At 37.3% G+C, this 20440-nt stretch overlaps 1 protein-coding gene across 3 annotated transcripts in view; it reads right to left on the reverse strand.

The window, feature by feature from the left end:
* Dennd2c (DENN domain containing 2C) overlaps nt 1-20440 on the reverse strand; it is a 90733-nt gene that overhangs the window by 33042 nt on the left and 37251 nt on the right. For all 3 annotated transcript variants that reach the window (XM_087213279.1, XM_087213280.1, XM_087213281.1), the window contains exons 2-5: nt 5309-6310; nt 4129-4265; nt 3492-3604; nt 2776-2928 (exon numbers count right to left, since the gene is read on the reverse strand). In XM_087213279.1, the coding sequence (XP_087069405.1) occupies nt 2776-2928; nt 3492-3604; nt 4129-4265; nt 5309-6123 (1218 nt within the window). In that variant the 5' untranslated portion in view covers nt 6124-6310. The remainder of the gene's footprint in view (nt 1-2775; nt 2929-3491; nt 3605-4128; nt 4266-5308; nt 6311-20440) is intronic.

Consider the following 20440-nt stretch of genomic DNA (forward strand, 5'->3'; position numbering starts at 1 on the left):
ACCCCCCAAAAAAGAATTACAGCCAACATCAGGTACTTTTAGAATAAGGAATAGTTATTACATGTGTACTTTTTACCTTAAGAGTCCATACTTTTTTAAAGTATTAATCCTAATTTAACACACTTAATGCCTAGCATTATACCTGTTAAGATCATTATATTAGATGATAATCAACAAATTTGCTTGAGAAAAAAATGTTCTTTTTTTCTTTGTTTGTTCTTGTTTCTCTAGCAATCCTGGCAATCAACAGGCTGTGAATCAGTCCAGTGCCAGAAAAAACATGGGAGAAACATGTGCATCTAATATGCAGATTATTCCTATATTTCTGGATGAGTTTGTTCTCTTGAAATATTTTTGTAGCTGGATTCAGGAGAAAAGTTACCAATGATCTTTCTCCTTTTCTTCTCCTTCTCCTTTTTTCTTTTTTGAGATAAAGTCTTGCTACGTAGTTCAGGCTGGCCTTAAACTCACTATGTACCCCAGGGTGGCCTCAAACTCAGCAATCCTCCTACCTCAGCCTCCCAAGGGCTGGAATTACAGGTGTGTACCACCACTCCCAGCTGACAATGATCTTAAATATTATCATTACAAAAAACAAGACTCTAAAATAAAAGAGTATTTTATGGGCTATAGGAAAGATATGCAGCTTTGTTTTGTTATGTTTTGAGACAGGGTTTCACTGTTTAGTCCAGAGTGGCCTCAAACTCACCATCTTCCTGCCATAACCTCCCTACTGCTGGGAATACAAGCATGCACTACCACAGCCAACTTAAAAATAGCATAATTAAAAAAAAAAAAAGCAGGCCAGGGATTTAGCTCAGTGGTTCCACTGCCTGCCTCACAAGTGCAAGGTCCCAAGTTCGATCCCCAGTACCAAAACAACAACGAAATACAGTAGAATACTCTAAGAAATGACAGAAGCCACACTGCTATACACACTTGATACAAACAATATAAAACATAAGGGAATATACTCCAGCTAACAATCCCACACAGGCTTCCAAAGAAGGAAAAGAAAGGAAGGGTGGGAAAGAGGCCAATAGATTAGATCAGTGATTTTCAAACCATGAAAGCAATTTTTACAGTCATCAGAGGGGAAATAAATAAAAACTTATTTTCTTATGAAATACTGTTCTTGAAAATACTCCAGAGCGAGACTGCACATGGGACATCATAAAAGGACTTAATCTGAAATGATAACCACTTGCTCCTGCCCAACAGTCAAAGAGTTCATCACCATTTTCTTTCATTCTGTTTTAAAAAAAAAAAAAAAAAAAAAAACCCTTTGGAAAAATTCTAGAAAAGGAAAAGTGGGAGCATATCACCTATTATCAGAAAGAGAATAAGCTTTGAGTCCTCAAGATTTACAGTACAAAAAATACTGAGGCATGAAATTGAAAGCACTGTAAAATCTCCTTGGACCTCATTTAACTCTACAATGCACAATGAGTAAATATTTGCTAATGCCATTTTAAAATTTTAAGAATCTTAATGCAGTCCCTTAGGTGTCTGTGTTCTTCCTCTGAAGAACACACGGTCTGTGGGAAGCTGGTTTGCTGTGGCAGTGTGATCTACCGAAGGAGGATGCTACTGCTGGGGGCTGGCAGGTTTTCAAACCTTTGATTTTTAAACAGGGAGGGCAGGAAACAGGAAGAATTTAATTGTGGAGCAGAGTATTTCCCAAGGAACCATAGAATAGTCACTACGCCAAGAAACAACTGTGACTTTTGCTTAATGTTAAAATCAGGTATAACAATTGTGTGCTAAATGAATACACACAGCTAATTCAGCTGGTATTAAGAAAAGAATATTTAAATGATTTGACTTTACTGCTGCACATTATCTGCATAGTATTTTGTCAATCTTGAAAACACCCTGAATTAAAGTACAAATTGACTATTTACACATAATTTCTTAGGTGTCTCTCCTAAAAGAAAATATATCTGTCTACAGGTAATCTCAGTTCCTTCTTCTGGGTTGCAGTTGTTCTAGTTGGGATGATGTACAGCCTTAGCCTTTACTGCCTTTTTCCCTTGAGGGAGAAGTAAGTTATATTATATGATTGCTGGTAAGTTTTTAGTTCCAAGTAACAGTTCAACTTATTTTTTTCCTTCTCTGAATGGAAAGTTTTGCCCCAAATATACTGTATACTGTACTTTGTCACTACTGAAAATCTGTAAATTCAGGCATAAAACTAAAGTCACTTTGGCATAAAAGTGGGAACAACATTGAAACTGGCTTGACAGAATGTCCCTCTTATGAGATTTTGGTGCTTCTTCTTCTTCTTTTTTTTTTTTGGTACCAGGGAAAGAACTCGGGTCCTTGCACTTGTGCAGCAGGCGGCGGAACCACTGAGCTAAATCCCCGGCTCTCTGGTGCTTCTTTAAAACAGACAGCTAACTTTGAGCTAAGGTAATTGAAGTGAAGCTTTCCCTGTAATATCAATTTTCCAAATCAATAAAGAAAACATGGCAAAAGCCATTTGTGCATTTTTTTTGTATAACCAAAAGCTTAAAACTTAAGGCTGTGGGAAGAGGGGTCGAAGGGAAAGGAAGAGAATGGGAAAAAAAGAACCAAGATATATCATGTACAGGTACAAATTCCCAGATGTACCAATAAATGTTCTGCTTAAAAAAAACAACTTAAGGCTGTTTTCCACATCTTTTAATTCCAGTAAGTCACTTATAATCTATTATTTATTTTGGTTTAATTTTTATTTATTCTCATGTATAGAACTATTGAAATAAGAAAAGAAGAAAGTACTGAACTCCTCACCCTTGGAAGATTTCTCCTTTTTCTGTTTGCAACTTCTCCAGCTCGGAAAAGTTTCCATTCAGTTAAAGTGACAGGCAAAGTGGTATCCTTCATAAGCTTTGACCGTAAATAAGTTTGCGAGTTCTTCAGTTCTATAGTCTTCCGGTGAAGGAACTGTGGTTTGTGAGGAAGCCAGAATAGGAGGAGATGTACGGTAAAGGTAAGATTATCTAGTCAACACCTGTGTTTTCATGCAAAGTCAAAGCTATCCCAGGAAAATATTTATCTTTTCTTTAAAATAATCTCAAATGGGGATACCATAATTTCTTTCTCACCACTGGTAAAGTAGCTTCTCAGTTTTAGAATTCAAAGTTCTCCTATAATGTAATCAACTTCCCAGAGAACAACAGCTCATAATCTTCATAACTCAATGCAGGGGTTTCAATATTTTCAGGGACCAGGCAAATAATTTAGGTCACAGGCTGATGTGAGACTAATAAGGTATAGTGGGAACTATAGTAAACTGAAAAGTTCACAGCCTATCTAAAGGCACTTATATCAACTGTTTTGAGGTGTTAAAATGATAACAAAACAAGGCAAAGAAAAAAAACCTATGTATTGCCTTAAAAAAACCACCAACAATAAAACTTACATAATAGTGCCTCTTAGTTTTGGCCCCAATTAAATCATCTTAACTTTTCTGGATACAACATAAACAGTTAATGCTCTAGCTGTACCTTGGGTGTTTTGAAAGCACTTTTAGGGGGTGGCAACTTCCATGCTGAAGGGGATCTCCACAAGGGCAAAGGCTGCACTGGAATATCTTCATATGGATTTTCTTTGGTGGGAACTTGAAAAATAACAAAAACTGCTTAGAGGAACATAATTAAATGGAAATTCTGCACCTAGCAAAAGAAATTTAAAAACCATTATATTCCAGTTTCTTATTCTTCACTGGTGCAGGAATGTGTTCTTGGGGGTTTTTGGGGTTTTTTTGTATCAGGGATTGAACTCAGGACCTTGTGCTTGCAAGGCAGGTGTGGTGCCACTGAGCTAAGTCCCCAGCCCAAGGGATGTGGTACTTAAGATCAATCAATGAAACTTTAAGTTTACAAATCACTCAGGTGTTGAAACAAGCTAAAATAATTTTCAAAATACTATACTGTAAACATTTACTTTTGAACTGAGTAGTCCATTGCACTCGCTGTAAAATTCATTACAGAATGAAAAAATTTGTACACCAAAGGTATCCATATTACAAAGACAAATATAGACCAAGATATATTTGGTTATAAAAGAAAATACAATCCTATAATTAAAGGCATCATTAAATACACATTCATTAAATTTAATTGCAAAGTTGTGTAAACCTACATATGATGTCTTCATAGATATTATCCTCCGATTGTGTATAATAAAGTGCTGAACCAGAATTTCTCCCAAGTTCTTCATGAATCTTCCGTGAATTCCGATTTCGAAAGTGCTGAATATCCTCAAATTCAAAGGATTTCCTTAGAAAAGGAGATACATTTTAATGTTATATCTTTCAAAACACTGATCTTTAAACAGAAATTGAAAAGCAAAGAACTTGAGTGCAAAATCACAATGGTGTTTTCATCAAAGATGTAAGAATTGCCAGGGATTTAGCTCAGTGGTTCTGCCACCTGCCTCGAAAGCGCAAGGTCCCAAGTTCGATCCCCGGTACCAAAAAACAAGAATAAACTACACTGGTGGCCTCTATGCACATGACAAAATGGAAGGATTTTAACCAATCATATTCATGTTCTTCACTAGGTTCTTTTACTAAGATAACTCCTTAATTAAAAGTGGACAAATCCATTTTTTAAAATACAGGGTCTCACTATATAGTTCAAGCTGGCCTTGAGCTCACTCTGTAGCCCAGGCTGGCCTCAAACTCGCAGTAAACCTTCTGCCTCAGCCTCCCAAGTGCTGGGATTACAGGCATGTAACACCTTGCCCTCCCCTCTTGATTTGTTTTTGTAGACAGGGTCTTGTGCCTCGAACTCACAATCCTCCTACCTCAGCACCTTGAGGGCTGGGATTACAGGCATTATGCCACCATATCTGACCCTACAAATTATTAAAGATACAAATTCAAAGTCGAGGCCAGGGATTTAGCTCAGTGGTTTTGCCACTAAGCAAGGACCGGAGTTCGATCCCTGGTATCAAAAAACAAAAAACAAAAAAACAAATTGAAAGTTGGGTATAGTGGCAAACACCTGTAATCCTAGCACTTGGGAGGCTGAAGGAAGAAGATTACTGCAGGTTCCAGGCCAGCCTTGGTTATAAAGGCCAGCCTAACAAGACCCTGTCTTGAAAAAAAAAGATACAAATCGGAAGGCTTTTTGATGCTCTGTTATCAGATTGTTGTAAATATTACCTATACTTCTACTTTTTACTTTTTATTTTCCCTCCATGTTAGACAACGTCAGTATGTTCAAATTAGGGCTGTAAACGGATGTAGGAAATTAGAATTGATTTGAAAGGAAAAAGAAAATACTTACAAATCATTTTGTATAAGATGAAAACATACCTTTTAGATCTCCCTCTAATTTTTCCACCATATTTCTTTGGTTCAGGTTCCTGAGAAGAGGCCAAAGTAGATTCTGCACAAGAATTATTTTCACAGAATTTTTTGTCACAGTTTCTTTCTTTATATGGCATAACACCAGATTCAGATAAGTATCTGAATGTCCTACGTGGTTTTGGCAAAGGATTTATAGAAGGTCCACATTCTTGACCCTCAGGTTCAGAGTAAATATTTTCTAAGCTCTTGGTTATTCCATATGAACTATTTAGAATGCTACAATTCAGTTTTTTTTCTGAAGGGCCACAATGTTCCAAAGCCAAATTTATGACTTTATCTGGGGGAAGTGCTTCTATTTTCTTCCACAATATTTGTGAGGTATAAAAGTTTCCTTGAGGTAATGAAGTCTCTTGACCTAACACAACTTCTTTCCAGCTTTCTGTCTGTTTGACCTTTGAACATACCCAATTGGATTCTGATTCATTTTTAAATATGCCTGTATCATAATATTCATGTTTCTCATCTTCATCCTCACTTAGATCATGGATTTTGTTCATATCTAAACCCACATTTTGAGAGTTGGTTACTCCCGACTTTTTGTTCTTTCCCTCAGCAATAGGAGTTTTCTGAGGAAGAATCTCTTGGTGACAGTTGTACCTCACTCCAAAGTCCTTTGGATGCCACTTATCTGGATTAGATGTACCATTAGTCCTTCTTTCCCACTGAGAAATTTTTTGTTTGATGTTTTTGCAGTGGCTTCTTGACAGTGTCTGAACAGCAGAACGAGAAAAACCAACATCCATGTTCCCAGTTGGGTGCATGACAAGCGATGAATCTTATAAAGGTTCCATTACAAGGGATGGTGAAATACTGTACACTTTATCCTGTCGGAAGTGAAATGATTCCACTACCTTTCTTTCATGTTTAACTTGGAAATGTCTTTTTAAAAACAACAATTTTGATCATTGATCCTCATTGAAAATGGCTGCAACTTTATCTTGAATAATCCTATTAAAATGAGACAAAATGTTAACAGGGTTTATAATTCCTTTATTTAAATCTCACTGAAAACACTGCGTACTTATCCTGAAACAATTTATTTACATTGCAGAAGTTAAAATATGCCTGTAGTTCAACTCCATAAAGGCAGTCCTAAGAGAGTGCTATAATAATACTGAGAAAATAATACTTGTGACATTTTTCAAATTGTCAGGTTTAATATTCTGCCATATATAATCCTAAGGTTAAGTAGAATGAGGGTTTATAAGAATTAGCTACAGCAGTATACAACACTATTTTGTAATAAACAAATTATTTTTGTTTGTTTAGTTGTTTGTTTTTGAGACAGAGTCTTGCTATGTAGTTCAGGCTAGCCTTGAACTCTCCATGATCCTCTGCCTCAGCCCCTAGTGCTGGGATTACAGATGTGCACCACCACATCCAGCTTATAATAAACCAATTACTTATGAAACTTTCTCTTAATCAAAAAAGGGCCAATGGCAAGGACGCTAGTTCGATCCCTGGTACCAAACAACAACAACAACAACAACAACAACAAAAAGGGCCAATACATAGATAGAAATAAAAAGCACAAACAGATAGAAATACATTGACTAATCAAAAAGTTCATGTACACATACACAGCAAGAAGCAGTTAGTTTACAAACATACCAACAGGAAGATAATTAACTTGTGTTGACAGATACTATTAGTCTATCACATATCCTTATTTCAACTCTACTATTAGCATCTTAGGATTACAGACAACATGCTAAAGAGAAACCAAGGGGCCCATTAACTATCATTTCTTCAAAATAAAATAGCTATTTTGTGGGGATTTAGCTCAGTGGTTCTGCCGCCTGCCTCGAAAGTGCAAGGACCCGAGTTCAATCCCCAATACAAAAAAAAAAAAAAGAATCCATTTGTTGAGGCTGGGGATTTAGCTCAGTGGTTCTGTCGTTTGTCTTGCAAGCACAAGGACCCAAGTTCAATCCCCGGTACCAAAAAAAAAAAAAAAAAAAAAGAATTAAAAAAAATTTAAAAAATAAAATAGCTATTTTGTCAGTGACCGAAATTCCTACATCTCGCGAGCACATCCTTGACCTGAATATGCAAAAATACTTACAGTCACTGTCACATTTCTTCCTTTCACATAGAGGCTTTATTCAGTCAGACCCATAAGCTGTTTCTTCAAATATGAAATTTAGCAAAAAAAGCTTTTCCTACCATATGAGCAAAGACTTGCTCTCAAGTTCTACTGTATACTGGTTATAAATAGCAACTGATTCAAAACTTCCTGAGGTAGGGGGTCATCCTTCCTTGAGCTTTGTCTGTGTGGCCTTGATTAACATGCAGGAAAATATCTTAACACAGCTCTTGTCAGTACAGCTGACCGAAACTGATATACACACAACACACACATATGCACACCCAACTTATTCTTGGCACAACAAAGTCTCTTCAGGACTTCTGTTACTTAAATCATTGCCATAACTTTGGAGAAAAACCAGCTTTGCCAGCAAATAAATTCTGCTGATGGTCTGATGCAAAGAAAATGATCCTAAAAAACCTTGAGAAAGAAATTAATGTCATATGGGTAGGAAAATCCATAACATTACCAAGCCCCCACAGAACTCTTGATAAAAGACTAATATACAGACTATGAAAATTTAAACAGCTGATATTGATTATAAAATCTTTTCCTGCTTCTGATGTTGATAGGGAGATTTCAGGGTGTCTATCTGTCTTCACTACAGATAAGAAGAGTTGTTTTCTGTGGCTCCTGGGAGGCTCCTAGAGGTTTCTGTCCTTGTTAATGCTCTTCCTTGGTTAGCATGATTTTAAGTGTGAATGGGTCAAATTGAGATTTTTTAAAAGGATAGAAAGTGCAAGGACTACAAAAATTTTTTTTTAACTTGAAAACTTTTGGCAACAAATAGCTAAATCTATGGAATTCTCACACAAGCAGAAATGTGTACATGTGTCAGTGGTAACAGAGTAGCATAGCAACATTTAAAATACTCCTAACATAAGCAGGTATTATAAAGACAAATTCTGCTTGTGCTCAATGTGTTCTGACATGTTGCAGCTTTCATAAAACAAACGATTTCAAAAATAAAAATATTTAGTGCATTTTAACCACATCTATGACTGTATTGCTAATACAGAAAATCTGTCTTAAAGTTGAAGGGCCGGGGATTTAGCTCAATGGTTCTACCGCCTGTCTCGCAAGCACAAGGTCAATCCCCGGTACCAAAAAAAAAAAGTTGATTTCACTGTTCTAATTTTTGCCAAATTAATTTATTCCCTTTATAAAATGGCATGTCTATTGTCACATATAGGTTGTGATAAGGTCCTATACAAAAAATAACTATCATTTGCCAAACAAAAGCTACCACCACTTCATGTTTGTCACTTTAACCTAATTATGTCCTGAGACACCTTGGTCCCCAGAACCTCCTGCCCCATGCCGCTCCTAGCCTGTGAGAGCCTTCAAACCCCATTCCCCACAACCCTATTTCATGCTTTGATTTCCGCTATGGGGGACATTCTACTTCCTAAGTGCTGGCCGGTTTTCAAGTCCTGGATCTTCTGAAATCTCCCTAAATTTAGCCAACTTATCATAAATGTATCTGTCCCTACAGGCTGGTTTTTCAAATTTGTTTGAACAGTTCTAAATGAAACAAGAGGCTGAGAACATTGAAGAACTTCCACAATTTAAAAAAACTGTTTTGTTTTGCAAAGGGGAAGCGGACCAAGAGATGGAGGGAGAGGGGATGGAAAGGAGACATAACAGAATTAAGATGTGTTATGTAAATGTATCAACCCCCACCATGAATGTAATCATTGTGTACTGCAAACCTATAGTAATAAAAATAAAAATTTTAAAAATTATTGTTTCTCCTCTTAACACCACACGCACACACATGTGCATGCGCCAAAGACCTCTCCAGCTATTAAATACTAAAGAAGGCAGGGAGGACTCACAAAAAAACAAGGTGGAGGGGCCGGGGATTTAGCTCAGTGCCCCCCCCCCCGCCCCGATCTCGCAAGCGCAAGGTCCTGAGTTCAATCTCTGTTACCAAAAAAAGCAAAAAATAACAACAACAACAAAAAAACCAAAGCGGAGCACACATAACCACAATAGACAGTCTCTCGGCAAAGAGATAGCAGTAGTCATTCCGTTTCTCAGGAGGACAAAGAAGTAGAAATAAGAAAATAGAACATGCCAGGCTGGGGATTTAGCTCAGTGGTTCTGCCACCTGCCCCGACAAGCGCAAGGACCCAAGTTCGATCCCTGGTACCAAAAAAAAAAAAAGAATCTGACACAATAATTTAGAAGAATTTGGAATATGCTAAAACCTAATTTACAAAACTATGAAGGGGCAAAATGGCTAATTTATGGTATGTAAATTTTACTTCAATTAAAAAGAAAATTAATGAAAAGGACCTGGAAGCCTCTCACTTCTGGCTAAGATGAAGTAAATGGACTAGATGAGCCTTCCAAGTAAATAACTACAAAGCTAGACAAATACATAAGTAAGTGCTTTCAGATACTGAATGACAGACACACAGGGCTGTGGTCCCTGAAACGGGAGAGACAAACAAAGCAAGCTCTAGCTTTTTCTCTGGTGGTTCTTTCTAGAAAGCAGCAGTGATGGGGAGAACTCATACAGAATACAGCAATCTTACAGAGTTGAGGACAGACTGGAGTTTGGACAAAGGGCTGAAGCGAATGGAAATTTCCAGGGGAGAGTAACAGAAAGTGGGGAGCAACACAGAGAAAAGCTACAGGAAATTTCACAGGATGCCCTTGAAGCTTTGGCAAAATACTAAGCTGCAAATGACCAGGGTATAATTTTTTCTTTTTTTGAGACAGGGACTCGCTATAGCTCAGGCTGGCCTTGAACTCACCATGTAACCCAGGCTGGCCTTGAACTCTAGGCAATTCTCCTGCCTCAGCCTCCCAAGTTCTAGGATTACAAGTGTGAAACACATTCAACCCAGGATAATACTTCTCAAGGCTCAACAAACAGCTGATGAGGAAAGAACAACTGTAGGGGAGTTGTTAGGTTTGGAAAACATTCATATTTCAACAATAGAGCTGGGTGTGGTGGCACATGCCTGGGATCCCAGCACTCTGGGAGGCTGAGGCAGGACTGCAGGTTTGAGCACAGCTTGGGTGGCTTAGTGAGATTGTGTCAAAATTTAAAATAAATAAATAAAAAGGGCTGGGTATGTAGCTAAGTGTGAAGGCTCTGGGTTCAAGCCGAGACAGTGAGAGAGAGAGAGAGAGAGAGACAGAGACAGAGACAGAGACAGAGACAGAGACAGAGACACAGAGAGAAATGACCTTGCTGAATATCTAGATATTGCAGTAGAGCAGTAGAGACATCATGAAGGTATGAAGGTCATGGCTTACCAGGAGAACTAACCAGCTCTTGAACAAAGGTTACTTTAGTGGTACCTTAACAAGGACTAAGTTGACTCATAAGTAAGTTAAGTACTCACAAAAACAGAAACTGAAAAATCTTCAAACAAAGACAACTAAAGTCAGACACTCAATAATAGAACATTTACAATGACCAGATTCAATCAAAACTACTAAACACACAAAGAAAATGACACTCATAAACAGCAGAAAAATCAGTCAATAGAAATAAAACCCAAAATGAAAATGACAGACATGACTAAGTTGACAGACAAGAACTTCAAGTCAGCTATTATAAATGTATTTATAAATTTAAAAGAAAACATAGTAAGTAGAGAAATGGAAATTATAAAAGACAACAAATTAAATGTCCAGAACCTAAAAATACACTAATGTGAAAAATTCACTGGATGAGCTGAACAGCAGATTTTAGATATTTCAGAAGAAATGACAAATGAAGTTGAATAAGTAGCAACAGAAAGTATAAAAATCAAATCAGAAAAACCCCTGAAGCACAGAAAGAAGAAAAGATTAAAACAAAAATAACAAAGAGCCTGCATGGGACCGACCATACCTTACATACGGAGTCCCAAAAGTGAGGATGACAAATATTTCAAGTAATAATGGATGAAATTTTTCTAAATTTGATGAAAGCTCTACTGAATTCAGAGATCTAAGAGGTTTAACAAATCCCAAAATAGGATAAATGCAAGGAAAGCCACACACAAAAAACCATAACTTTGTTGTTTAAAAATAGTGATAAAACAGAAAAGTCTTAAGAAATAGCCATGGGGGAGGGATAACTTCATACAAGGAAAAACAAGATAACCCCCCCCAAAAGGAGAATTTTTAAAGTGCTAAGGAAAAAATACTGTGAATGGAGAATTCTAGACACATCCTTCAAAATGAAGCTGACATAACGGCACTTTCCATTTAAAAACTGAGAATTTGTCAACAGAAGGCCTGGACTCAGTGCCAGTGACGTAATTTGTGGGTCCAAGTGCAAACTGAAAATATGAAGCTTCTTGTTCAAAAGACAGGAAATGTGCCTTTAAAGATACACAGAAAGCTCCCCACCAGTCTTTTTCAACTTACCATGTGTTTTTATTTGCTATTTAATGTTGTAAAAGTTTTATATTAACCTGAATTTTTGTTTTGTTTTGTTTTATTTTGGTACTGGGGATCGAACTCAGGACCTTCTGCTTGTGAGGCAGGCGGCCGCACCACTGAGCTAAATCCCCAGCCCACTGCCTGAATTTTACCATTCATCTATAGAATATTGTGCCATGGCCATTTTAAATGCAAGTTTCAAAGCACTTAACTTCTATGAAGAAATCCCTGAAAGTAAACAATTCATATTTGGCTTCTCCTAATGGGTGCTTTAATCTGCCAGGAGAGACAAATGTAAGTCACACTGAGGAGAGAAACAAAGGAGAGAAGGCCCTCCCAGGCATGAAGCCAGCCCAGAGAGTGTTCCCAGGTCTGGGGATAATTTGGGGGTGAGTGCATATACTAACAGGAACCCAGGAGCCCAACCCTGTGATGCAGAACATGCATGTGATCACTTGGGTCTAATGGTTACTGAAGTCCCCCTCTGCTCACTGCCTAATCAACATGATGATCCTTAGGCTGGGAAGGGATCTGGAAGTCCAGGCAGGGGTGTCTTCCCATCCCACAGACCTGCTGCTCCAACCCACGACACAGACAGATGACCTCCACAGATTTTTTTGTTTTGTCTTGTTTTGTTTCAGACAAGGTCTCACCATGTGGTTCAGGCTGGCCTTGAACTCACTATGTAGCCTAGGCTGGCCTCTAACTTGCAGTGATCCTCCTGCCTCTGGGTCCCGAGTAATGGATTACAGGTGTGCGCCACCAAGCCCAGCGACCTCCACAGATCCTTAAATCTCTGCCCAGAACATGGTCAGTATCTGGAGCAGGTACAGACAAGAGGCATCCCTCTGCAAAGCCAAAGCTTCTACCTGGCTGTCTACCAGATACACCTTGTAGCTACCATGCTAGACATCACGGGGCATGCACACCCAGTCTCCCCTCCTCACATACCCAGGGCACAGTAGCAGTGACTGTAGAGTACAGGCAGGGAGGGGGGGACCAGGCGAAGCCAGGTATGCCAGAGGGCTGGGATGAAGCTGAAAACCCACTCTGGGGAGCTGGCAGGAGGCAGAGCATGTGTGGATGGAGGCTCTAAGCCCCTGGTGCAGTCCATTGTTTCAAAGGATTTCACCAATTAAAACACACACTCCAGTATAAAATTATTAAGAATTTCAAGATAGCTATTATGGAACACAAAATCCCACAGGATTTAAAGAGTAGAGTCCTGTACAAGTACAGTGGTTATATGCTCAGGAAGCTAGCCCTGTTTACAGTGTAAGAAATGTTGGAGAAAGTTCTGTAAATTGAAAGAAAAAGATACTAGATGGGAATATGGATCTAAACAAAGGAAAGCAGAGAATCAGAAATATAGAAGTATATGTAAGATAGGAAAGGAGAAATGGAAGTATGGTGTTCTAAGTTTCCCATTTATATATAAAACAGTACTTTATAGATTGGTTGAAAAGTGATAAATTAAAGTTATATGTAGTAAGCCCTAATGCAACTACAAAAAGAAAATAGAAGAATAGCTAAGAAGTTGATAAAAAAGATAAAATGAAATTCTATAAAATACTCAAAAGCCAAAACAGGTTGGGGAGGGGGAACCACAAGAACAACAACAATAAAAACAATACCACATCAGACAAAGAAACGGAACAGCAAGAAGGTACCCTTAAATCTGACCACATCAATCATTATGTTAAATGAAAATGAGCTAAACACTAAACTTGCTTGGACCAAATCTATTCTGTCTATAAAAATGCACTGTGAGTACAAAAACACAGATCTGTTAAAGAGATATAAAGTAAACACTACATAAAAAAGCTAGATCAGCTATACTGTATTAATAGCAGATAAAGTAGGTTCCTGAGCAAGAAATATTACCAGAGATAAAGAGGGACATTTCAAATAGACAATAACGTCAACTCATCAGGAAGACCTACTGGTCCTAAATGTTAATGGACCTAATAGATTTTTAAATGCAAGCAAAAACTGTCATGGGTAAATCTATAATCTTAGCTGGAGATTTCTTCACTTTACATTAGTAATTGATAGAATACAAAGACAGCAAATCAGTAAACATATAAGACTTGAACATAATTGACATTTTAGAGCATTATACTTAATAATAAAACACATGGAACATTTAGCAAAAGACCACATATTGGGCCATAAAATAATAAATTGAAAAGGATTCAAATCATACTAAGAATGTTCTCTAATCCACAGTGGAAATGAGCTATAACTCAATAACAAAAGAGACCTGGAAAAATCCCTAAATATTTACAAACAAATGCTTATATTACAAAGGAAAACGATATTTAAAAACAATGAATGAGGATACTATATCTTGATATATAAAACTGAAACAGTTTTACCTCAGAAAGTTTCAAATTATTTAAAATTTCTCTCCAAACTAAGTGCTTTAGCTAAACATTTGTTTAAATTAACTCAATGCCAATTCTTCAAAAAATGTACCATCATTTTCAATATTATTTTCTTTTATAGCCTGTAGTAAAATTTGAACATCATCGGTCCTCCTAACAATGTTGGAAAAAAAGCACTGATTTTTTATTCTCCCTTAAGAAGGAACAAAAAGTAAATTAAAACCACAGAGCTAAGCATGGTGGCCCACACCTGTAATCCCAGCCCTTGTGAGGCTAAGGCAGGAGGCTCGCTGGGAGTTTGAGGCCAACCTGGGCTACACAGCAAGTTGAAGGCAAAAAAAAAAAAGTAGAAGAATTAATGAAAAATGAATATTGATAAAATAGAAGCAAACAGATGAAAAAAGAAAAAAAAAAATCAAAGAAACCAAAAACTAGTTCTCTGAAGTAATCAATAGGTTGATAAATCTCTAGGTAGATGGAACAAATAAAAAAGCCTGCCTCAGCCTCCTGAGTGGTGGGATGACAGGCGTGTGCCACCAGGCCTGGCTTGCCTACACATATTTTAATTATGGTGTTTAATTTATTCAATTATAATAATTAATATATACTGTATATATTGCAAATATTTTCTCTCAGTTGGCCATGAGTTACAGGGTTCTATAGTTTTCTTATCTGGTAATTTCTGTGTCTCTTTTCCTAATAGGATAATGCTGGGCTCATAAGAGGAGTTGAAAGTTATTTCCTCTTCTGTTTTCAGAAAGATTTTATGTATAATTGGTATTACAGTATCTCTATTTTAATATGTTTAATAAAAACATTCACCAGCGAAGCCACATAGACCTGATGGGTTCTTTATGGAACAGTTTTTAATTACAAATTTAATTTTTAAAATACGCCTAGAGTGCTAGGCATGGCTGTGCATGTCTGTAATCCCAGTACTTGGGTGTTAAGTGTTGCTTACTACAAGTAATCCAGATGATTTAAAGCACATGTGAGGATGTCCATAGGTTATAATCAAGTACGATACCATTTTATACAAGACACTTGAGTATCCACACATTTTGGTATTCATGTGGGGTCCTAGAACCAATCCTTCGTATATGTTGAAGGGCAACTGTAGTAAGTTTTTTCTATACAAATTATCTTAATTGTTTCCCCCTTACTCCTATTTAGAGTGCAAGTCAATACTAACATAATAGCAAAACAAGCAAATATATAGCCAACTATTAATTTAAAAAATTGGAAAAAGTCAATGACAGAGTTTCAAAGCTTTAAAAAAATACCATAAATACTTACACTTGTGTTTTTATAGGGCATACATAAAATGTGGTCATAGTTTTGTTATCTTTAAAAGTTTTTGTTTTTTTAAGACAGGACCTAGCCACAAACTTGTGGGGATCCTCCTACCTCAGCCTGCCAAGTGCTGGGATTACAGACATGTGCCACCATGCCTGGCCAGTTTCTGGTTTGAATGATAAATTAAATATAAGAATTTCATGCTGTACCAGAGATAAAGTCCATACTCTTTAACATGACTTAAAAGTCTGTCACCTTCTGATTCTGTTTTTGACTTCTCCTATTTGTGTACCCTCGCCTTCTACATATATTTCAATATCACCAAATAATTTGCAACTACTAGTGATCCAGAGCTAGAACACTGGAATCATCCAGAGTCCAAATTTCACTGGATTAGATTTTTGGCTGTGTAACATTAGTTAAAATTACTTAATTTTTCTAAGCCTGCTTCCTTATCTGTAGAATGATCATAAACAATTAACAGTATAGATAATACTTATTGAGCATTTAATGTGAGCCAGGCATAGTTCTACAAACTTTATCAGTATTATCTCATTTCACTCTTTTTTGGGGGAGGAGGTTGTTTTGTTTGGTTTTTTGAGACAGGGTCTCACTATGTGGTCCAGACTGGCCTTGAACTTGCAGCAATCCTCCTGCCTCGGCCTCCTGAGTACTGGGATCACAGGCATGTTCCACCATGCCCAACCAGGAATAAATTCTTCACTGAATTTGGCAATACTGTCACTTAAGCAGAGGTGAGGATCAATGGAACAGAACAGAAGATACAGGAACAACATCAGGCACATTCAGCCATCTGATCTTTGAAAAGGGGGCCAAAAACACATGCTAGAGGGAAGATAGCCTCTTTAACAAATGGTGCTGGGAAAACTGGCTTTCCACATGCAGAAGATTGAATCTAGATCCATGTCTCTCACTAAAATAAAAATGGATCAGAGATTTAAATTTGGGGGGGGGGTTTACCAGGGATCAAACTTGGGACCTTCCCCTTACAAGGCAGGCGGCAGAACCACTGAGCTAAATCCCCAGCCCTGAGAGATCTAAATATTAAAACAAGCATTCTGTTGGAAGACAAAATAATTAAAATCTTTAAGACACAGGCATACGCAAGGACTTTTTGAACAGAATACAATTATATAATAAATTACATCAAGAATCAACCATTCTTGGCTGGACATAGTGGCACAGGCCTGTAATCCTAGCAAGAGGCTGAGGCAAGATGATTGCTGTGAATCTGAGGCCAGCCCAGGCTACATAGTGTGTGCAAGGCCAGCCTGAACCACTACTGTACCTAGTGAGGCCCTCTCTCAAAAAAAAAAATAAAAAAAAGAAGCAACCATTCCTTTAGGATAGTGATAAACAGTATAGTAACTATTGTTATTCTCTATTTTGTTATGAAAGTTTTTTATTTTTTCATAGAAAAAAACTTTTTATCTTTTCTTAATATCTACTTGTATTATACAAAAAAGAACCAACAAGTGGGATTATATCAAATTATATATGAAAGCTTCTTCACAACAAAATAAACAACCAATAAAGAAACAAACTACAGAAAAGGAAAAATTTTGCCAGCTACTCCTTAGACAGAGGACTAATATCTAAAACATATAAAAGGAGCCGGGGATTTAGCTCAGTGGTTTTGCTGCCTGCCTCGCAAGCACAAGGACCCGAGTTCGATCCCCGGTACTAAACTAAACTAAACTAAATAAAATAAAATAAAATAAAATATATAAAGACCCAATACATATACCCCAAAATAAAAGACTCAATCAAAAAATGGGCATCCAAAAAATAAAAAATTTTTTTAATGGGCACTGAAAATACACTTCTCAGAAGAAGTAGTACAACTGGTCAATAAATACATGAAAAAATGTTATCTCTGGCCATTAGAGAAATGCAATTTACAACAACACAGATTGCATGTTACTCCAGAAAGAAAGGCCACCATCAAGAAATCAAATGCTGATAAAGCCATGAGAGAAAAAGGAACCCTTCTACACAGTTGGTGGGAATTTAAAGTAGTACAACCACTATGGAAATCAGTATGGAGATTACTAAAAAATCTAAAACAGAAATTTAACCCAGCTATTCCTGGGTATCTTCCCAGAAGAGTTAAAGACACCATATTATAGTGTTACATGCATACCCATGTTATAGCAGCCCAACTCATAATAACTAAATCTTGGAAGCAGCCTAAATGTCCATCAACAGACGAATGGATAAAGAAAATGTAGTAGTATTTATAGACAATGGAGTTCTACTCTACCATAAAGAAGAATAAATTTAAGTCACTTGTAGAAAAATGGATGTACCTTGAGATCATAATGTTAAGTGAAATAAATCAGACACACATGCTTAAATATTTCCTGGTTTCCCTTACATGAGAAACCCAGGCTAGGCATGGCACATGCCTGCAATCTCAGCATTTGGGTGGCTGAGGCAGAAGTATCAATGCCAGTTCAAGGCCAATCTGGGCACTACATAGTGAGTTCAAAGCCAGCCTGAGCTATGTAAAGACCCTGTTTCAAAAAGTGAACAAAAAAGGCCAGGTATAGCGGCACATATCTGTGATCCCAGCACTTGGGAGGCTGAGGCAGGAGGATCAACTTGAGTTCAAGGCCAGCCTGGGCTACATAGTGAGCTCAAGGCCAGCCTGAACTACATAGCAAGATCCTGTCTCAAAAACCAAACTAAACAACTGAAAGTATAAATAAAGAGCAAAATAAAAGATAATAGGAAACAAGCAAAGAGATAGGTCTTTTGTAAATGGGAGGTGACTAGAAGAGGAAAGGACGGGGTAGGGAGGGGAGGGAAGGGACTGGTACATGTACCAACTTCCCATGTTGAATATAATCATTTTGTACTAATAAAAATTAATTTTTAAAACTTTAGCTAAGAAAAATGAGAAAGAACTAAACCAACAGAGGAAAAAAAGCAAATGTCAAAATGGCTTCTACGGGGCTGGGGATGTAGCTCAGTGGTTCAGGCGCCTGCCTCGCAAGCGCAAGGTCCTGAGTTTGATCCCTGGTCCAAAAAAAAAAAAAAAAAGGCTTCTGCTTTTCAAACTTATCATCTTGTTGACTGTCCCTTGAATAGCAAGTCTTCAAAGCAAGCACATCCAGGATATCAGCCTTTTATCTCACTCCTATCAGAGGAAACAGCCTTATTAGTAACTAAAAATGCTTCCCAAAATAGCAGACTAAAAATCCTAATAGCACTGATAATACACAATATAAGTTTCTTAAGCAGTTATTGTGCCTCATTGCAAATCAAAAAAATATAATAGATTCTTTAAAAATAAAAAAAATAAATTTCTATCACAGTTCTATCAAGTCTGCTGTGACATTTGTCATGGGAATTCTTTGAAGTGTTTTTAAAAAATGAAAAATTACAGTTGATAGAGTGCAGATTATATTCAGAAGTCTGAAGCATAAGCCAAGGATTTAGAAAAATGCTAACCATGTAACCATGTTACAAAGTTGGTTACCACATTACTCATAAAACTTTCCAAGCATCTCCAATTCCTCTTTGTTGCTGATCACTTATTTGAACAGGTCCTACTGGATGGAAGTTTTTCTTGTTACAGCCACAGGACCCTAGGAGTCACCCATCATGAATCCAATGGTAATTCCTTGTGGCTCCACCTTCAAACCACCTCTTACTCTGACAGCTTTTCATCTGCATGGTTAACATACTAATCCAGGCAACCATCCTCTCTCCTGCCTTCAGTTTTGATTTTTTACTCAGTTTTCACCTCCCTTGTCCATGCTATCTAAAACAATGCTCTTTTTCCCCCGATTCTCTAAGACTATATATATCCTGCTATATATTTGCCATAGGACTTATCATTATCTGATTTTCTTTTACAGTATTTATTTATTATCTCCCCATGGAATGTAAACTTTTTCATTACTGCTTCCCCAGCACCTAGAAGAGTATGCACCACGTAATAATCTCTCAGTAAATGTTTGCTGAGTGAATGTCAAATTCCTGAATATAGAAAAATCTGTCCTATTACTTTAAGTGCCTTAATGACTAGAGTAGCCTTATCTGTGGAATGAGAAACCATCTTAGACTATTTTAAGTATAAAGGAATAACATTAAAATAACTTATCAAAGAATTAGCACCACAATAGTAACAATGGTTTGTAGCTGCTGTGGTGGCATAAGCCTGTAATCCCAGCACTAGGGAGGCTGAGGCAGGAGGATCACTGTGAGTTCAAGGCCAGCCTGAACCACATAGTGAGGCCTTGTCTCAAAAAAACAAAACAAACAAACAAAAAATTATAAGAATGGTTTTTGTAGCTGGGCGTGGTGGTACATGCTTATTAACTCTGAGACACCGAGGAAGGAGGACTCCAAGTTCCAGCCCAGCTGGGGCAATTTAGCAACTTACCAATACCCTGTCTCAAAATTCAAAAAGGTCTGGGGGAACCCAGTGCAAAATCAATCTCCAATACTCATCTCAAAGATGAGTTTTGTATGTTTACTATTTACCAGGTACCATGTGCATAAAATAATCTCATTCACTCTTACAGCAATCCTTAGAGGAAGATATCTTCATCTTCTACAGGAGGAAACTGAAGCTTAGCAAGGTTAAATTACTTTCTAAGGTCATACACATACTATGATTTGGAAAGCCAGACTTTATTTTCTTCTTTTTTTGATGCTGAAGACTAAGCCCAGGGCACCTTGGGCATGCAAGCATGTGCTCTACCACTAAGCCACACCGCTGGGTCAAAAGCCACAATTTAACAACACAAACATAATACTGCCTTCAAGACAGAAACATATTTTGAGAAGAAGAAATATCTAAGTCAGAAGTCTCTAAATGGTGATTATAAACTCTGAAGAAAAAATTCAATTTATATATATTTATAAATTATAGACATATGC

Source organism: Heterocephalus glaber, unplaced genomic scaffold (genome assembly GCF_053883595.1).
Source record: "Heterocephalus glaber isolate CG9 unplaced genomic scaffold, H.glaber_assembly_v1.0 deba00001442, whole genome shotgun sequence".
In the NCBI taxonomy this organism is placed as follows: Eukaryota; Metazoa; Chordata; class Mammalia; order Rodentia; family Bathyergidae; genus Heterocephalus; species Heterocephalus glaber.